Genomic DNA, 19,531 nt, shown 5'->3' on the forward strand with positions numbered 1-19,531 from the left:
GGAGGGTAGGAAGAGACATCTATTACAGTTTTGTTCACAGACAAAGTGAGGCTTGCAAAAAGTTTAATTTTCCTCTAATTAGTCTAGGTAGGATTCATCAAGGACCTAAGATTTCAAGGGTTGTTTGAATAATGGAGGGAAGAGGTTTGGTAGGTTGAATGGTTAAGTGATTCATTCTAAGCATCTGGTGTATTTTCAGAGAAAGTTCAGAAGTAGGGGTGGCATAACCAAATGAACATACTGAAATAAATGCTTTTAATACAGGACAATTGGTAATTTCTTCTATAGTTAAGTGGTTAAGCTTTTATAACAATCCCTTCCTATCCCATAAATCTGAGAAGCCATCAAATAACTTCTTATTTCTCCTTACTTAGGTTTACAGATCAAAGTGATACATTATATTCATTATTTGCATTCAATAAGCATTTTTTCCCAATTTTTTAACCTTTTTATTTAAAGTTCTGAGTTTCAAATTTTATCCTTCCCTCTCTTCCCTCCCCACTCCCTGAGATGGTAAGCAATTAGGTATAGGTTATACATGTGCATTGATATAAAACAGTTCCATATTAGTCATTTTGTACAAGAAGTCTAGAATAAAAGAAAAAATGAAAGAAAGGAAGAAAGTGAAAAATAGCACGCTTCAGTCTGTATTCAAACAATATCAGTTCTTTCTCTGGAGGCAGATAGTGCGCTTCATCATGAGTCCTTTGGGATTGTGTTGGATCATTGCATTGCTGAGAAGAGCTAAGTTATTCACAGTTCTTCATCAAACAATATTGCTACTGCTGTGTACAAATTTAAATTTGCCATGCTCTATATATTTTAGAAATAAGGCATTTGTCAGAGATACTTATTGTAAAAAAATTTCCCCAGTTTTCTGCTTTCCTTATGATTTTGGTTGCATTGGTTTTGTTTGTGCAAAAACTTTTTAATTTTATATAATCAAAATTATCTGTTTTACATTTTGTAATGCTCTCTGTATCTTCTTTGGTCCTAAATTCTACCCTTATCCATATATCTGACAGATAAACTATTCCATGCTCTCTTAATTTGCTTATAGTATCACCTTTTATGTATAAATCACGGTACCTATTCTGACCTTATCTTGGTACATGGTGTGAGATGGTGGTCTATACCTAGTTTTTGCCTTACTGCTTTCCAGTTTTCCCAGCAGTATTTGTCAAATAATGAGTTTATGTTCTAAAAGCTTGGATCTTTGGGTTAACATATACTAGATTACTATGGTCTTTTACTATAATGTAATTTGTACCTAATCTATTCCACCGATCCACTACTCTATTTCTTAGCTGGTACCAGATTGTTTGGATAATTATTGCTTTATAACACAGTCTGAGATCTGGTATGGCTAGACCAGCTTCTTTTGCATTTTTTTCATTGATTCCCTCGATATTCTTGAGCTTCTGTTCTTCCAGATGAATTTTGTTATTTTTTTTTCTAACTCTATAAAACAACTTTTTGATAGCTTGATTAGTATGATACTGAATAAATAGATTGGTTTAGGTAGAATTGCCATTTTTATTATATTAGCTCAGCCTACCCATGAGCAATTAATATTTTTCCAATATGAATTTATTTGTGTGAAAAGTGTTTTATAGTTGTGTTCATATAGTTCCTGGGTTTGTCTTGGCAGGTAGACTCCCAAGTATTTTATATTGTCTATAGTTATTTTAAAAGGAATTTCTCTATCTCTTGCTACTGGACTTCAGTGGTAATACACAGAAATGCTGATGATTTATGCGTATTTATTTTGTATCCTGCAACTTTGCTAAAGTTGCCCTGGCTTAACATTTAAAATATCAGAAAAAAGAAACAGAAGGTATCAAAGTAAACAGAGCAACAATTCTTTCACTGATTTACCTATAAAAGGCTTCCAGGGTTTAAGGCTCTATTCACTGCAGACCTTAAGCACACTCAAGCCAGGAAGCATACTTACGTATTTCTTCTATAACTTCAGGATCACATTCTTTGTATTTTTCCAATTCAGCCTTCAGCTCCTCCTTCTTCTGCTGGAGGGAAGCGAGCTCCTTTGAGAGTGAAGCACGTTCTTCCTGTGTTCAAAATAATGTCATGGGCTACAATCATCACAAAGAAAATCTGGTTTAAGAAAAAGCTCAAATCGAACATGCATTTCCATAGGATTTCATCAAAGACATAAAACTGAAAAGAACCTCAGAGATTGAGGCCATTCCTTTCATTTTATAGATGAAGAAACTAAGGCCCAGAGTGATTAAAATTTTTTCCCCCAGCGTTTCACTGCTGGCAAATGTCTTAAGTATTATTTCAATTCAGACCTTCCTGACTCCACCTCTAATTCTATTTTCATCATGCTGCTCCTTATTTTATTTCTTCTCATTGCCCAACACCTAATAGGCTTAGTTACAGGGAGGTTAAGCTAGAGACTAATTTATCTCCTTAACAATTCCCTTTTGCCCCGGAAAATCCCTGATTTTTAACAGTTTGGGCTTCCCCCCATTCTGATGTAGATTACAACCCCCCAACTGCCTTCTCATCTCCAATGAGTTCTGTCCATGTTTTCCCATAAATTATTCTCAGAAGAGCCATCCAATGTGATCTTAGTCCTCCAGAATCTTGGAGGTACTTAAATGCAAATCTCATTCTTGTACAACATCCTTTCTCTTTTTTCAGGCATTCATATCCTCAATGTCTTTTACTGTTCTTCTTATCCACAAAGCACCAGTGAAGTATAAATAAAGCAGTCACTATTCATATCTCTGTCTCCCTAAAACACCATGTTTCTTTCTTGGATGTAGGATGTAAGGATATGATGAAATGAGCATTCATGAGTAGACAGTGTGATTACCGCTCAAACTACACATCAATAAATCAATAAACATTTATTAAGCACCTATTATGTGCCAAGCATTGTGTTATGAATACTGTCTATGAATGGCCAAGTTAGATACAATTTTTTTTTTATTTTAGTGAGGCAATAGGGGTTAAGTGACTTGCCCAAGGTCACACAGCTAGTACGGTCAAGTGTTTGGTCTGAGGCTGGATTTGAACTCAGGTCCTCCTGACATCAGGGCCGGTGCTCCATCCACCTAGCTGCCCCTCCTTTTTTTTTTATCTAAGTTAGATATTTTTAAAAATACACTAATATTCAAATAGATCTGCTACCTCACCAACGTGAATAACCTCTCCAACAATATAGACTACAAGTCATCAATGCTTTTTCATCCTGTGTGATTCCTAACATAAATTTATCACAGAGCAACCGTGTGTGTGTGGGGGGCGTGGTTTGCAGAGGGAATGCCTTCCTAAATTTCTCTTTAAAACAGTGTTAGTCCAAATACTGGCTTCATGTTTCCCTCAAAATCTGGCTTGTAAAAACTTGTGTAGACCATAACTGTGTCCTTAACACAACTGATTTAATTCAAATAAAGATATTTTATCTATTTTTTATCATCACTATCCGAATCTTCCTACAGTCTTCACCACCAATCAGGAATATTTAAGTTGGCAGACACTCAGTTATAAGTGGTAGTCAGGACGAATTCCAGATCCATAGAATTCACTGAAACATCTCTCTAGATCCCAAATTTCAAAATTTTACTTTCTTACCACTATACTTTCTGTCCTTCCATCTCTCTCTTTCTCTCTCTCTCTCTCTCTCTCTCTCTCTCTCTCTCTCTCTCTCTCTCTCTCTCTCTCTCTCTCTCTCTTGTATTTCTCACTTAATTCAATTTGACAAGTATTTATTACGTCCTTACCATTAACGCTCTAAAGTCACATACATTTAAGGTAGTGTGGGAGAGACTGAGGAAGGGGAAGACAAGAGAAGAGTTAATCTTAACTCACTGCACCACCTTTCTTTCATAGAAGGTCAAATCTAAGTTTTAAATGGAAATGTGATCCAATAACCAGCAACAGAACTTTCTAGTCCCAGTTTTTCCTAACAGGTAGAAAGTTTTAAGTATGCACTTCAACAGACCTTTATTATATGTTTCTATTGTGTGAGAGTCATTATGCCAGTGATACAAAAATAAACAGAGCTTGCTCTCATTGAGAAACTTATAATCTAATCCGGGGAAAGACAGGTGTACAGCTATGGTAAGTACAAAGTAGGGGTCCAGGCACAGTGCTATGAGACACATGAGGATTCATAATAGCTAACGTTCATACAGAGCTTTAAGGTTTAAAAGGTACTGTACACATAATATATCACTTGATTCTCACAGCAACCCTGTATGGTAGAGGCTAGCTATTGTTATCCTTATTTTACAGATAAGGAAAGTGAGGCTGAGACCAGTAAGCCATGGGGCACAGAAGGGGTTGGTAACTGAGGCCATATTCAAACTCCGGTATTTCTGACTCAAGGTCTAATGCTCTATCCACTATGCAATACAGTCTTGCTTTCAGTTTGGGACAGAGAAAGTCAGAGGGATAGCGAGAAGTGAGGTATACAATCTGGCTGGAGTGCTGAATATATCAAATATATGAAATGAGGTTGGAAGTGTAGATTGGAACCAGGTTCTTGATGACCTCAAATTCCAGGATTAAGAGTTGATACTTTATTTGGCAGATAACGGAGAGCCACAGAAGGTACATATGTCGAGGAGCAGCCACCACAGAGACATGTATTAAGAAGGAACATTTAGAAAAGGATATGGCGGATGAATTAGGTAAGGGCTAGATTAGGAACCCACATCACTTTCTCAAACCACCTATTCAATATGAAAGGAAATAAATACTAGAGTTTACTATGTATATGCACCTAAAAAATAAACTGTGTTAATTTCAATAGGACAATATAATTATTTTTTTAATCAAACATTCTCTGTACCACCTCCTTGACAAGCTTCTTATACTGCTCAGGGTACATGTACCCTTAGGTTGGGAATCTCAGAATTATAGACAAGGCAGCAGTTGGGAGACTATTAGAGTGAGATAACAGCCTGATCTACAATGTATGCAATAAGAATGGAAAAGATCAAATAGATGTGGGATATACTATGGCAGCAGCGAGGGGATGCAGTGGATAGAGCACGAGGTCTGAAGTCAGGAAGACTCATTCTCATGAGTTCAAATCTGGCCTCAGATACTTACTAGCTGTATGACCCTGGGCAAACCACTTAACCCCGTTTGTCTCAAGTTTCCTCATCTGTAAAATGAACTGAAGAAGGAAATAACAAAGCACTCTGGGATGTTCACCAAGAAAACCCTAAATGGGGTCATGAAGAGTCAGACATGACTGAAAACAACCCAACAACAACAACATTATGGAGAAAGAGAACAAAAGATGACTTTAAGGTTATAAACATGGATTACTAGGAGCACACTGATGGTGCTATTAAAAGAAAATGGCAAATCGGGAGAGAAACAGGTTTGGGGAGATGTTGCTAAGCTCAGTTTTGGATATGCAGTGTAGGAGGTGCTGGTGGACCATCCAGATGGAAATGTCCAGAACAGGAAACTAAGATACAGCACTGTAGTTCTAGGAGAAGGAGACAATTTTAGGGTCACCTGCATAAAAGTAGTAAATGAAGCCATGAGAGTAGAGAACAACTGAATGTAAAGGCAGAAAGAAGACAAAAGGTCACTGACAATCTTTGGGAATATCTATATTTTAGGGGCAAGAGGATGATAAGGAGTCAGCAAAAGAGGCAGAGAAAAAAGTCAGAGAGATAAGAAAATAATAATAATGAGAATATTCACAAGGGAGAAGGTGTGGGTATAGAACAAGGAGGATATAAAAAGAAAAGGTGGTTCACAGCATCAAATGCTATAGAGAAGGCAAAGAAAATCTAGACAGAAAAAAAGATCACTGGACTTAGTGATGAGCTGGTCATCAGTGATCTTGGGGAAAGCTATTTTTAATATAGTGGTAAAAATGGAAGACAATTTGTAAAGGATTGAGGCGTTCCATAACCAAGAAAATTGTTGTTCTCTGAAGTGCCACCTCACACCTGTCAGACTGGCTAACAAGACAGAAAATGAAAATAATGAATGCTGGATGGGATATGGAAAAGTAGTAGCACTAATGCACCACTGGTGAAGTTGTGAACTGGTCCAGCCATTCTGGAGAACAACTTGGAACCACGTCCAAAGGACCATAAAACTGTGTATATACCCTGTGGTCCAGCAATACCAGTACTAGGTCTGTACCACAAAAAGAGCAAAAAAAAAAAAAGATAAGGTCCTACATGTACAAAAATAGTTATAGCAGCTCTTTTTGTGGGGGCAATGAACTGGAAGTTGAGGGGATGCCTATTAACTGGGGAATGGCTGAAAAAGTTGTGGTATATGATTATGATGGAATACTCTTGCTTTAAGAAATAACAAGTAAGATGGTTTTAGTAAAATCTGGGAAGGTTAATCAGGGATGGGAAACCTGGATTCAGTCAAAGGGTGCACTTGAGGACCTAGAGGACCATGTGTGCTCAAGGCTGCAGGTTCCCCACCCCTGGAAGAATTGATGCAGAGTGAAGTGAGCAGAACCTGGACATCACTGTATACAGTAACAACAATACTGTCATGATAATCAACTGTGAAAGATCTCTCTCACCAATACCATGATCCAAGATACTTCCAAAGGACTCATGTTATCTCCCACAGAGAGAGAACTGATGAACTCTAAGTACAAATTATAATTTTTTCACTTTCTTTATTCTTCTTGCCTTTTTTTTTTTGCAACATGACTAATACAGAAATATATTTTACATGACTTCACTTGTATAATGGGTATCACATTATTTGTCTTCTCAATGGTTGGAGAAAGGGCTAGAAAGAGGTAGAGAATTTGAAACTTAAACTTTTTTAAAGATGAATACTTAAAATAAATTAATATTCTAAAAAATTTAATTAAAAAAACAGAAAATTGTTGATGAATTGAGAGAATGAAAACAGACTATTTTTTTTCTAGCTGTTTGGTAATGGGTGGGGTTGAGAAAGGTAGACCCAAAAGAAGGTGGTGGTGTTTTTTTTTTCTTTATGTAGGCCTGAGGATGCATGTAGGCTGAAAAGTCATCAATATGGTAGGAGATATTGAAAAATTTTGAGAGAAAATGCAAGATCATAGAAGAGACAGAAGGTGATGGTATCGAGTACAAAGGTGTAATAGGAGTTAACTTTGACAAGGAGGATTATCCCATCCTCTGAAACTAGAGGGGAAAAAGGAGGCTGAGACAGTGAGAAGTTAAAAGGAGTAGAGAGAAGGCAGTTGAAAGTGATCCATCAGATGGCATCAGGATCTGTGAAGTAGAAGGTGAAGTCATCTGTTGGGAGTAAGAGATAAGATAGTGGAACCAGGAGCCTGAGTAGAAGAGAGAAGGTTTAGAATAGCCATTGGGGTGAATATAACAAAAATTAGAATTAGGGCGCTTCTGTCTCTCTGTTCATGACCATAAGAATACAGTAGCAGGTTAGAAGACATAAAATTCCCAAATACTGGAGGGCTCTATGGTACAGCTACTAAGACATGTATTCCAGGAGGTCAAAGGAAGAAAGGTTGCATATATACAAAATTACATATAGTAGCATTTTTTGTAGTAGCAAAGAACAAGGAACAAGGTGGGTGCCCATTGATTGAGGCATGGTTGAACAAACTATGGCATTTAGATAACTAACTATATGAAGAATTCTGAGAAACTCAGGAGGACTTATATGAACTGATACAAATCTAAGCAGAACCAGGATAACAATTTACACAATAATGTACAGGAAAACAACAATGAAAGACTTATGAACTCTGATCAGCGCAAGGACCAACAGTGACTTTAGTGCGTTGACAATCGTGAAGTATGCCTCCTGACTGGCATTACAAAGATGATGGAACACAACTTAACTACATACATAATGTCAGACATAGCCAATGTATTGATCTATTTTGCATAATTGTGTTTCTTTATTAATAAGGAAGAGTTCTATTGGGAGGAGGGAGGATTATGGGGAAATGGCTGTAATTTTTTAAGAAAGCATGAATAAAAAATTTTCTTAAACTCACTTGTCAAGTCAACAAGCATTTATTAAGTGCCTACCATGGCCAGGCACTATACTGGATTACAAATCTGCAACAAAAAGTTGTAAAACCCAATTTGTCTAATGAGACTTGTCTAAGGTTTTGTTCTCAGCCTGCTTCTTACCACAGATCCAAGTTCTGGTGAAGACGATGTCGAGACTTTTGAGTTTCATCAGAGGATGTCCTATGTGTTTCGACCAAGGACTTTGCCATCTATTTAAGTGTAACTGAATGCCATGTATAACTAGTAGAGTGAAAGTTAAGGAGAAGGGAAAATATGAGAAAGACTCTTTGGTAATGGTGGAATGAGCAGCAAGAGGAGCAGACAGGCCAGTGAGAGGTCTCTCAAAAAACTATAGACAAGGAAGCCAAAGAAAGTCTCTGTCCCAAGAGATTCTTGCACAACGACTTTCTATTCCTAGCTGAAAACAACACCCACTCCTTTTCTCACCTAGCTGAAAGTGTTTCCTGTTTAGGAAGCACCACAAAGCAATAGCTAACATTCAGCAGCCAGGCTGCCAAGCTCAGTGCCAGCATTTCCCGTTAACTTGAAGGTGTTTTCTACCCAGAATTGCCAATGTTAAAGGGGAAGCAGTGTCAAAAAGTGACCACTGCGGCTTGCCTACTGAAGACAACAAAATACTTCCAGGTTATTTGTGGTAGCTATTCAGAACATGTTGTCCCTTGAGAAGTGTCTTTAGAAGTTTCTGTCACTGGAATGTCATTGTAATCATAAGAAAAGATCAACATGAGGAATCCAGAGAAATATGGCAAGGTTTTTATCATCTGATGCAGAATGAAGAAAGTAGAACCAAGAGAATACACACAATAATGTAACGCTCCAAAAGCGACTGAATTTCTAATTAATTGGGTTTTTTTAAAAAATGTTATTGACATTTTTTATTTTAGCATCACCTTCATTTCCAGATATAATCCTTACTTCCCAGATAGACGTCCCATGGAACAAAGAATAAAAGAGAGAAAGAAAAAACCAGTTTGGCAGAATTAATTAACAGATCAATTGAGTCCAACAGTATAGCCGATGATTCACACCCAGGGTTTCCTACTTCTGCAAAGAAGGGAGGGGAGGGTGCATTTTCTCTTCCTGCCTTCAAGTTTGGTCATTAAATTACACATTTTTTTTGGTTGCTATTATTCTTTCCATTTACACTGCTGTAGTCACATGTAGGTAGATTTCTGGGTTCTACTTACTTAGCTCTGCATCAGTTCATGACAGTCTTTGCACGTTTCTCCTTATTTATTATATTCATAATTTCTTTCAGCATAATAATATTCCATTATTCCCTGCCCTGGAACATCCTACCAACATCGCTTCCTCCACAAGGTCTGCCCCTCTTCTCCCAGGAACTCCAAGTAAGTTCCTCCTGGACTGTGAAGGGACCTTGGCCAGTCTTCCTTCATTCCCCTCCTGACCCTGTTTCTGACTTTCTGGACTTCAAAATCATATTTTCATTGGGAGGCATCTTTTCAGCTCCTTACTGTATGTGATCCTGCCCCACTGGAATGTAAGGTCTTTGAGAGCAGAGACTGTAGCTCTTTTGAGTTGTATTTGTATCCCAAGTGAATAGCACAGTGCCTGGCATGTAGTAAATAAATAATAATTTCCTTTCCTTCCTTCCCTTCCTCCCTCCCTTTCTTCCTTCTTCTCTCCTCTCCCTTCTTTTCTTCCTCCTTCCCTTTCTTTCTTTCTTCTGTCCTTCTTTCCTATCTTCCTCCTTCCCTTTCTTTCTTCCTTCCTCCCTCCCTTTCTTCCTTCTTCCCTCCTTTCCTTCCTTCATTCCTTCCTTCCCTCCTCCCTCCCTTTTTTCCTTTCTTCTGTCCTTCTAATCTTCCTTTTCTTCCTTCCTCACTCTTTTTTTTCCCTTTCTTCCATCTTTTCTTTTTTCCCTCCCTCCTTCCCTCCCTCCCTCCCTCCCTTCTTTCTCATTCATATACCACAATTTGTTTAGCCTTTCCCCAACTGGTTGGTATCTACTTTGTTTCCAGTTCTTTGCTACTACAAAAAGTGCTGCCATAAATATTTTAGAACATATGTCTTTCTTTTCTATCTTTGTCCTCTTTAGGGGTCTATGCCTAGCAGTGGGATTACTGAGTCAAAAGGATATGGCTCTTTTAGTCCCCTTCACAATTCCAAATCACTTTGATGAATGTGGACCAATGATTGGACCAATTGACACTTCCACCAACATTATATCAGTGTGCTTCCTTTTCCACAACACTTTCAAGACTGACTAGTTCAGGGGTGGAAAACCTGCGGCCTTAAGGCCACACATGGCCTCCTAGGTCCTTGGTTGCAGCCTTCTGACTGAGTCCAAGTTTTACAGAACAAATCCTTTTATTAAGGGGATTTGTTCTGTGAAGTTTGGATTTAGTCAAAAGGCTGCACTTGAGGACCTAGAGGGCCACATGTGGCCTTGAGGCAGCAGGTCCCCACTCCTAGACAAGTTCCATCTTTTGTCACTTTTTGCTTATTTGCTAAGCATGCAGGGGAACCTCAGTCATTTTGATGTGTATTTCTCTAATTACTAGTGTAGTTTATAAATGGGTTTGAGAGTCATTTGTTCATACCCTTATCCATTGGAAAACAGCTCTTGGTTTTATGTATTTGTGTTAGTTTCTTACTGATGGCTTCCCTTCTTATCCTAGTTGCGTTGATTTTGCTTATGCAAAAGGTTTTCAATTTCACATGATCAAAATCTACTTTATCTTTTGTGATTAACTCTCATGAACTACAATGAAAGGCTCAGTTTTGGAGAATTACCAATGAAACACATCTACCTTCCTCTTCTCAGCAGAGAAGTGGGGTCCAGGTATATGGAATGCTGGATATACACTATCATGATGTTCCTTAGATTTGCTCAATTTTTTTCCTTTGTTACAAGGAAGGGCTCTGTGTAGGATGGGGAAGAGTTGAGGGGATGACTAAGCCATGAAAACAAAATGCAATAGTGAGCTTCTTTTAAGAAAAGAAGTTGCTGTTGTCCTTCTATTCCTATCCATGACTGTGCTGACTGCTCAAATAAGAATGTATGAAAATACTTTGAAAAGTATAAAATGCTACAATTGTGTAGTACTGCTATTGTTTCTTTCTCATTTTCTGAAAGTGTCAAGTCCTTTTTTGTCATTAGAAGGGAAGTTCAAACATTGCTGCTAAACATAGGCCACCAGAACTTTTTATTGCTATCACCCAGGTAGAATGTAATTTTAATCTGCTCTTCAGTGTTTCTCTGGGCTGAGGAATGTAGCAAAACTGATGATTTTTTATCTGTAATGCTAGATCAAAGAAAATGAACATTTTTTTTTCATGCAAGGATCCTTTAAGTCATTTAAATTTCTCATGAGCACACAAAAGACAGTGCGTCGATGGCATTCAGAAATGGAGGATTAATAGAAAACCACCTCAAAGAGAATTAGGCCAAGCCAAAACCCAGCTTCATGATTACAGAAGCCTGCTGGGTGCGATATACATTTCTTGCTCCAAGATCTTTGTCTTTGGCCAATACTGGGGCGTTATTGTCAAAGAAACTAAAGATGGAAGGAGCTTACCGTGTCTTGACGGCCAATTTTGGCTTTCTTGATGCTTTGTTGCAGATTCTCTTTCTTCTGATTCCCCTCTGAAAACTGGAGGAGGAAGTGAAACAAAACATAAACAAGAGTAATTTACCAACTGAACCACGTAACATTAGCTTACAAGGATTTTGTTGCATCTAGAGCCCAGTAAAATCAAAGATGGCAATGGACCTTCCTATCATTAAGAAAAGGTGAGGAAGCATGGCTCCCTGGGGCTTCCTGAATATATCTACTTCAGGGGTCTATGATTCTGTCAACATGGCTATTCCTTCCACCAACCCAGATCCCAACCCCTCTGTGTCTCAGTAGATTGATGGTATCCAAAAGTTGCTGTGGCTGCAAAATTAATGGGGGCACAACGCAAAGAGAGCTAGAAGTGGCATCAGAGGAGCTGGATTTGCATCTTTGCTTTGCCACTTCCTATCTATGTGACCTTGGGGGAATCACTTCACCACTCTATGGACCTTGGTTTCCTCATCAGTAAAATGAGGTGTTGGACTACATGATCTTATAATCCTAACATCTTGTAGACAACCTTGTGATAAGCTACTCACCACTTAGCTATGATGGTCCATGGAAAGACACAGTCTACCAAGAGCTAGTTATTAGATGTGTAATCTTAGGCAATCCCTTCACTTTTCTGAGCCTCATCGTCCCCATCTGTAAAATGACTCAGTAGAACTAGATGACATCTAATGTTTCTTGGAGTTCTAAATTTCTGATTCTGTGACTTGACAGAACATGTGTTTCATTGTCTTAAGCTTTCATGAACCCAGGGCTACTTCTCTGCCACAAGGAGATAATAAAGAAAGATTTTAGTGGAAAAGAATGAAAAAAAATGTTTTAAAACATTTTCTTCTCATACCACTTTCGGTCTTTTCTGAGTCTTCGCTCGGCAGCTTTCTTCAAGTAACTTGAGATGTTCTATTATTCCAATTTGATTTACATGAACTGAGATGATTTGGGGGGAAGAGATTTTTATACAACTTCAATTCATGTCTTTTTTCCTTTGGTTTTGAAAAACTAAATTTAATTTCTTCAATTTACTTTCACTGGGTCTAGGAACAATCAGTCATTTCAGCCATTGACAATAATGAAGTTGGACCCTTCTAGCTCAACTCTTTACAAAGTGGGATAACCAGTTAATAAAATGATATGACTGACTGAACACCAATACTGCTAATATAGTTGCCATCCTTTCTCAGGTCAAATAGGGCTGTGGAATGCCTTCTTTAAAAAAAACCAAAAAAACCCAACATATTGAATTGATTTAGCCTAAAGAAGAATTCTATATCCTTTACTCATGATAGTTAGCTGATAGGTGGGACCAGGGCGCTGTTGGTCACTGACATCAGACAACAAGCATTCACAAAGTGAGTGACTAGACTGATGGACCTGGAGTCAGAAAGAACTGAGTTCTAATCCTACCTCAGATGTGAACTAGCAGTATGACAAGTCACTTAACCTCTGTCTGCCTCAGTATATTCATCTGTAAAACAAGGATAATAATAACATCTACCTCACAGGATTGTTGTGAGGATCAATTAAGAAAACATATATGGTGCTTTACAAACCTTAAAGTATGACATTATTATTATCACTATTCTTAACAACAACGTGTGCTGATAGCCCCAGGCCTTTTCTGTCTTAGCCTGACAATTATGCTGGCCTACAGATAAAAGAATACAAGGGCACATAGGCAAATGAAGCAAAAATGTAGGTGTTTTTGCGAGTTATCAGATCTTGCAGCAAGCAAGCTAATAGGCCAAGAAAAGCAGATCAAGAATCTAGAGCTAGAAGGGAACTTAACTCATCCAACAACTTCATTTTATCTATTTTTTAAAAATGTAATTGATTGCTTTGTTGCTGTTTTTATATCATGTCACTGCCATGACCAACACTTCTCCCCACGCATCAGAGCCTTCTTTTGTAAAATTGAGAAATGATTAAATAAAACCAACATGACATGTCAGCCGTGTTGGACAGCATATGTAAACATACTTTATCCATAGTCTATTCTCTTTATACAGAGAGGAGAGAAATGACTTCCAGTCTGCCACTTTTACAGCCTTTAAAACCTTGGGTAAGACAGCTAACAACCCTGTGCCTCAGTTTCCTCATTTATATGATGAGGGTGTTGGATTAGATATTGTCTATTTTGACTATTGTCCTTTTCAGCCCTAAATCTATGATCATGTGATGACCCTATTAATATCCTCTGTGATCAAATACTGGCTATTGAGCTCGTTTAAATGCTGATGTCTTTTACAGTTTCAATTCATTTTATTTTTAAATTTTTGTCAATGTATTTTGTTTTTATATTACATTTACAGGTTACTCCCACTTCTTGAGGTCTCCTGATACAAAATAAAACTAATAAATAAAACTGATATAGTAACCTTATTTCAAAGCACATGCAACATTTCACATATACAGTAGCCTCCTCTACCTCCCACTTCTCTAGGTCAAAAAAAATTTTTTTTAAATCTATTTTCTCTCCTTCTTTCCCTTACCCCCTTGGCAAAAGAAAAAGAGAAATTTCTTGGAACAAATATGCAGAGTCAAGCAAAACAAAATCTTTCAATGACTGCATTCTACATAGATAGGTAGGTAGATAGATATGCGTAAGTACTTATCTATGTATATGTACATTATCTACTTTCCTATCTATGTAGTACATATGCATATCTGTCATCTATCTATCTACAAACTTATCTATATATATCTCATTCTACCTTTCTATAGTGGATAGCATTATAACTCACCTTTCTGTAATGGATATTATGTTTTATCAACACTGGATCATGAATGGTCATTGTACTGATCACAGTTCTTACAGCTTGCAAAATTTTTATTGGTAATGTTTTATCATATAAACTGTTCTCCTGGTTCTGCTTATTTCATTCTTTATCAGATTATAAAATTCTTCATTTTAAAAAATAACACTGATATCAAAATATAAATTATTCTTCTGATTTTGCTCACTTCACCTTGCAACAGTCCATGTAAGTTTTTCCATCTTTTTAAAATCATCTATTTTCTCATTTCTTACACCACAACAGTACTCCATCACAATCCACAAAAATCATTAGCACTTCTACAGAATACTGATAAAACCCAGAAGGAAGAGATATTTCATTTAAATTACTACAGAATGCATAAAATATTTCTTCCAAGATACATGCAAGAACTATTTAAATATAATAATAACAGCTAACATTTATAGGGCACTTACTATATACTAGGCACTGTGCTAAGCAATTTACAATTATTATTGTCTCATTTGATGCTCACGACCCTGGGAGGTGAGTGCTATTATTATCCCCATTTTCTAGATGAGGAAACTGAAACAAACAGAAGTTATCTGACTTACCCAGGGTCCCAGAGCTAGTAAGCATCAAAGGATGCAATTGAACTCAGGTCTTCCTGACTTCAGGCCTGGTATTTTATCCACTGTACCACCTACCTACCTATATAAACAACTGTTTATTAAAAATAAAGACAGACCTAAATAATCAGGAAATATTAATTGCTCACAGGTAGGATAAGCCAAAATAATGACAATGGCAATGCTAACTAAATTGATTTACTTATTCAATGTCATACCAATCAAACTTTATAAAGCTAGAAAAAAGAAATTCAAAAGGAAGAAAAAAGTTAAGAATCTCAGGAAAAATAATGAAAAGAAATGGGAAGGAAGGAAGCCTACTAATGCCAAATCTTAAGCTACATTATAAAGCAGTAAATATTAAAATAATTGGGTGCTGATTAAATTGATCAGTGGAATAGAACAGGTATACAACACAAAGAAGCAAATTCAATACCCTAATATTCAATAAACAGACAAGTAGGTGGCACAGTGGATTAAGTGCTGGGCCTGGAGTCAGGAAGACTCAACTTCCTGGGTTCAAATCTGGCCTCAGACACTTACTGGCTGTGTGACCCTGAGCAAGTCACATAACGCTGTTTGCCTCAGTTCCCTCATCTGTAAAATGAGCTGGAGAAGGAAATGGCTACCCACTCCAGCATCTTTACTAAGAAAATCCCAAATGAGGTCATAAAAAGTCAGATGTGACTGAAAACGAAATAACAACAATTCAATAAACGCCAATAGCCCACATACTGGGATAATGGCTCAATTCAATTCTGCTTGGAAATTACTTTCCTATATGGTACCTGTCCTGGAGACTTCTAGTTCTATAAGTGTGTGGCCACTTCACTAGTACTCAGAATGAGCAGTGAAGGAAGTTCTCACTGCTTGGAAAAAATATGGTAAAGGACACTTCAAATTTATGTGCTCGGTGCTTGGAATTCGTCACATTGGCTGCCAAATTTCTTTAATCTGTTACACATCTACTTAGGTTATTTATTTAAGTATTTTCTTTATCACCACAGTGATCAGTCTAAAACCAGAGGTTTCCCAACATGGGAGATACCACCCCCTAGAGGGTGCTAGGATGATTGAGGAGGGCAGTAGTAGCCTTGGGTGCAATTGGGGGATGGTGGAAGCATAAGAAAAAAAGAGAAGACAAGAAAAATTTTAAAAACCATTTGTACATGTTTTATTTGTTGTGTAACTGAGTTAAAGCTGTAGTGATTACATTATTTCCCAAATAAACACACAAAATGGAAGTTATAATCTGATCAGTGGTCAAGTCCACCAACAGGTCTTAACAAGCAAGTGTTGGCTGGTGAACCTGTTGCGCATTGTCAGGAAATAAAGCATGCATTGGCAGGAATATGTGCGTGTAATGGCTTATTTACAATACAATATGTATAAGGTTATATGACACAATATTGCATCATCAAAATTTCAATGTAGGAAAAAAACCCAGAAATTTACAATAAATAATTAAATTTAAGATGCATTATTTAAAAATATGTATTTCATATTTTAAAAAATGATGCATATATATATTTTTAAATTGTTAAAGCATTAAAGAAAGTAGATTTTCAGGAGGGTGCTAAGTAATTTTTTTTTTAAAAGGAGACAGTAGGCCAAATAAGTTTTGGAATCTCTGGTCTAAATATTTCACTCAGTTCACTAAGCTGATAAGAAGTTGCATGTGGAAATGAATTAAATATCATTAACCTAAACCCACTACAAGTGTACCACATTCATCCACATGCAGCCTTGGACCACACCAAAACAGGCTAGATAATTTCACAAGACTGCTCCTCTTTCCCCTTTTATTGATCTCACTTGGCCTTTTTTCTGTAACTTTTTTTTTTTTGGTCTAGATCAGCAAAGGGAACTCTCATTGTGGAAACTCCCTCCATCAATGCCCCTGCAACTCCTCATCTCTAATTCATAATCTTAGAATGTTGCTGTGCAAACTTCATAGGTTAACTGACTTTCTCTGGGTCACCAAAGCTAGGATGGGCCAGAGGCAGGATGTCAATCTAAGGCTGGCCTTCCATATACTACTTAACTAAATTATTACAAGAAATTTTCCTGTCAAAAACTCTCTGTTGCATTGTTTTCTATAAACAAGTTAGAAGCTTAGGAAACAGACACCTGGTAAAAAGCAGACATCTTATTTTATTTCTGTAAAATATCACAGTCCATGTAGAGTATTAACATGAAGGAAATAATTAAAGTCTTGGATGAACAGAAACCTTTTCTCATCAGTGACTGCAGGAAACTGCCCTTTCCACGTGTGACCTAGCAATATCTGGACAATGAAAGGGACCTGAATGTTCTTTGAGAATGAGGAGTAATATCCTTAAGAAGTGGGGAGCTATACAATGTGTCTGCACTCCTGATGTACATATAAAGACAGCATTGTAAGCTTCCGTTTAACATTTCCTTCTTCATTAATTCTAATCCCCATCATGAATAAGACCAATCAGTAATGTCCTGATGACATAACCAAACCAGTTATACCTCTTTATGAGAGGAATCATCTCAAAGGAAGGAGGAGGAGGGAAGGAGCAGTTAGGACATATTCTGCTACAATGTTTGGATACACAACAGATTCAAAGCAGAGCATAGGTTTAAGACCTTAACTGTAGCAAAAGAATACTAATATTACTGTAAAAGCATGAGTTTCCCCTTAGAAATGGCCCAAAAGAAAGCTAACGTGCCCATCCTTACAGACCCACTTGAGTAACCAGAAACACTGTACTGTCACACACAGATATTATAGGTTAACACAATGGTTCAATTTGAAATTATATTTATAAGTGCCTAATCATGGGGCGGAGCCAAGATGGTAGAGAAAAGGACAGAACTCGCCTGAGCTCTCCCCCCAAACCCCACCAAATACCTGTAAGAAACGACTCCAAACAAATTCTACAGCAACAGAACCCACAAAAATACAGAGTGAAACAACTTTCCAGCCTAAGACAACCTGAAGAGCATAGTACAGTGCAGGCCACACCTGCACAGACCGGGCCCAGTAAACCCAGAGCAGGCCTCAGAGGACTGAATCACTGGCAGCAGTGGCAGTTTCCAGACTTCTCAGCCCACAAATACCAAACGTCAGTAGGAAAGGTCTGTTGGGCCTGGGTGAGAGAGGAGCACAGTCCAGCCCCAGCAAACCAGGAGCAGGCCTTGGGAGTGACTGAATCAGCAGTAGCAGCTGCTTCTGAAGCTCTCAGCCCACACACAGGTAGGGGATTGGACAACTGGTGAGAAGGAGATTACAGGAGTCTCTTTGCTGGCACTGAGGCAGGATTCTCTTGCTTTGCCCTTACTTAGATCTCGGTTGCAGTCCTGGGGTGAGGAAGAACACTAGCACAGCAGAGCTTGTGGCAGCAGGGAAGAAGGGACCCTCCTCACAGTTCCCAGGCAGAAAAGAGTGCCTGTGGTCACTCACAGACCACAGCACAGGTCCGGAGAGGAGTAAACACCTCTCCTTAGATCATACCACCTTGGAAGAACTGAAAACTGACAGGTCACTAGAAGCTCTTGGAAAACAGCTGCACAAAACCCCTGAAGCTTGGGACACTATGCCCTCCACACTGGAATCAGAGCCCTATCTTAACAGGGTTAAAAAGTCAAGTAATAGGTTGGGAAAGTGAACAAACAATGGAAAAAAACTCAGACTACAGAAACTTCGGAGACAAGGAAGATCAAAACATACACTCAGAAGAAGACAACAAAGTCAAAGCTCCTACATCCAAAGCCTCCAAGAAAAATATGAATTGGCCTCAGCCCATGGAAGAGCTCAAAAAGGATTTTGAAAAGCAAGTAAGAGAAGTAGAGGAAAAATTGGGAAGAGAAATGAGAGCAATGCAAGAAAATCATGAAAAACAAGACAACAGCTTGTTAAAGGAGACCCAGAAAAATACTGAAGAAAACAACACCTTAAAAAATAAACTAGACCACATGGCAAGAGGTCCAAAAAGCCAATGAAGAGAAAATGCCATAAAAAAGCAGAATTGGCCAAATGGAAAAGGAAGTCCAAAAGCTCGTGGAAGAAAATAATTCCTTAAAAATTAAAATGGAGCAAATGGAAGCTAATGACTATGAGAAATCAAGAAATTATAAAACAAAACCAAAAGAATGAAAAAATAGAAGACAACGTGAAATATCTCACTGGAAAAACAACTGACCTGGAAAATAGATCCAGTGGAAAGATCTCTGGCCTTGGAGTCAGGAGGACCGGAGTCCAAATCTGTCCTCAGACACACAACCCTTACTAGTTGTATGACCCTGGGTAAGTCACTTAACCCTGACTGCCTCACCAGAAAAAAAAAGGCAACAAAAAAAAGAGCCTAGACATCATCTTTCAAGAAATTATCAAGGAAAACTGCCATGATATTCTAGAACCAGAAGGTAAAATAGAAATTGAAAGAATCCACCGAGCACCTCCTGAAAGAGATCACAGGAATATTATAGCCATGTTCCAGAGTTCCCAGGTCAAGGAGAAAATATTACAAGCAGCCAGAAAAAACAATTCAAGTATTGTGGAAACCCAATCAAGATAGCACAAG

The 19,531-nt window shown here is 37.9% G+C and overlaps 1 protein-coding gene across 10 annotated transcripts in view; it reads right to left on the reverse strand.

The window, feature by feature from the left end:
• The window catches only part of MND1 (meiotic nuclear divisions 1), a 209,329-nt gene that overhangs the window by 117,220 nt on the left and 72,578 nt on the right, over nucleotides 1–19,531 (reverse strand). For all 10 annotated transcript variants that reach the window (XR_002326086.2, XM_078149051.1, XM_078149047.1 and 7 more), the window contains 2 exons: nucleotides 11,567–11,641; nucleotides 1,955–2,069 (listed from right to left, as the gene is read on the reverse strand). Coding sequence is in view for 9 of the 10 variants with exons in the window: in XM_078149051.1 (XP_078005177.1) it covers nucleotides 1,955–2,069; nucleotides 11,567–11,641 (190 nt within the window). In the remaining variant the exon portion in view is untranslated. The remainder of the gene's footprint in view (nucleotides 1–1,954; nucleotides 2,070–11,566; nucleotides 11,642–19,531) is intronic.

Source organism: Phascolarctos cinereus, unplaced genomic scaffold (genome assembly GCF_003287225.1).
Source record: "Phascolarctos cinereus isolate Bilbo 61053 unplaced genomic scaffold, phaCin_HiC Scaffold_9;HRSCAF=440, whole genome shotgun sequence".
Lineage (NCBI taxonomy): Eukaryota > Metazoa > Chordata > Mammalia > Diprotodontia > Phascolarctidae > Phascolarctos > Phascolarctos cinereus.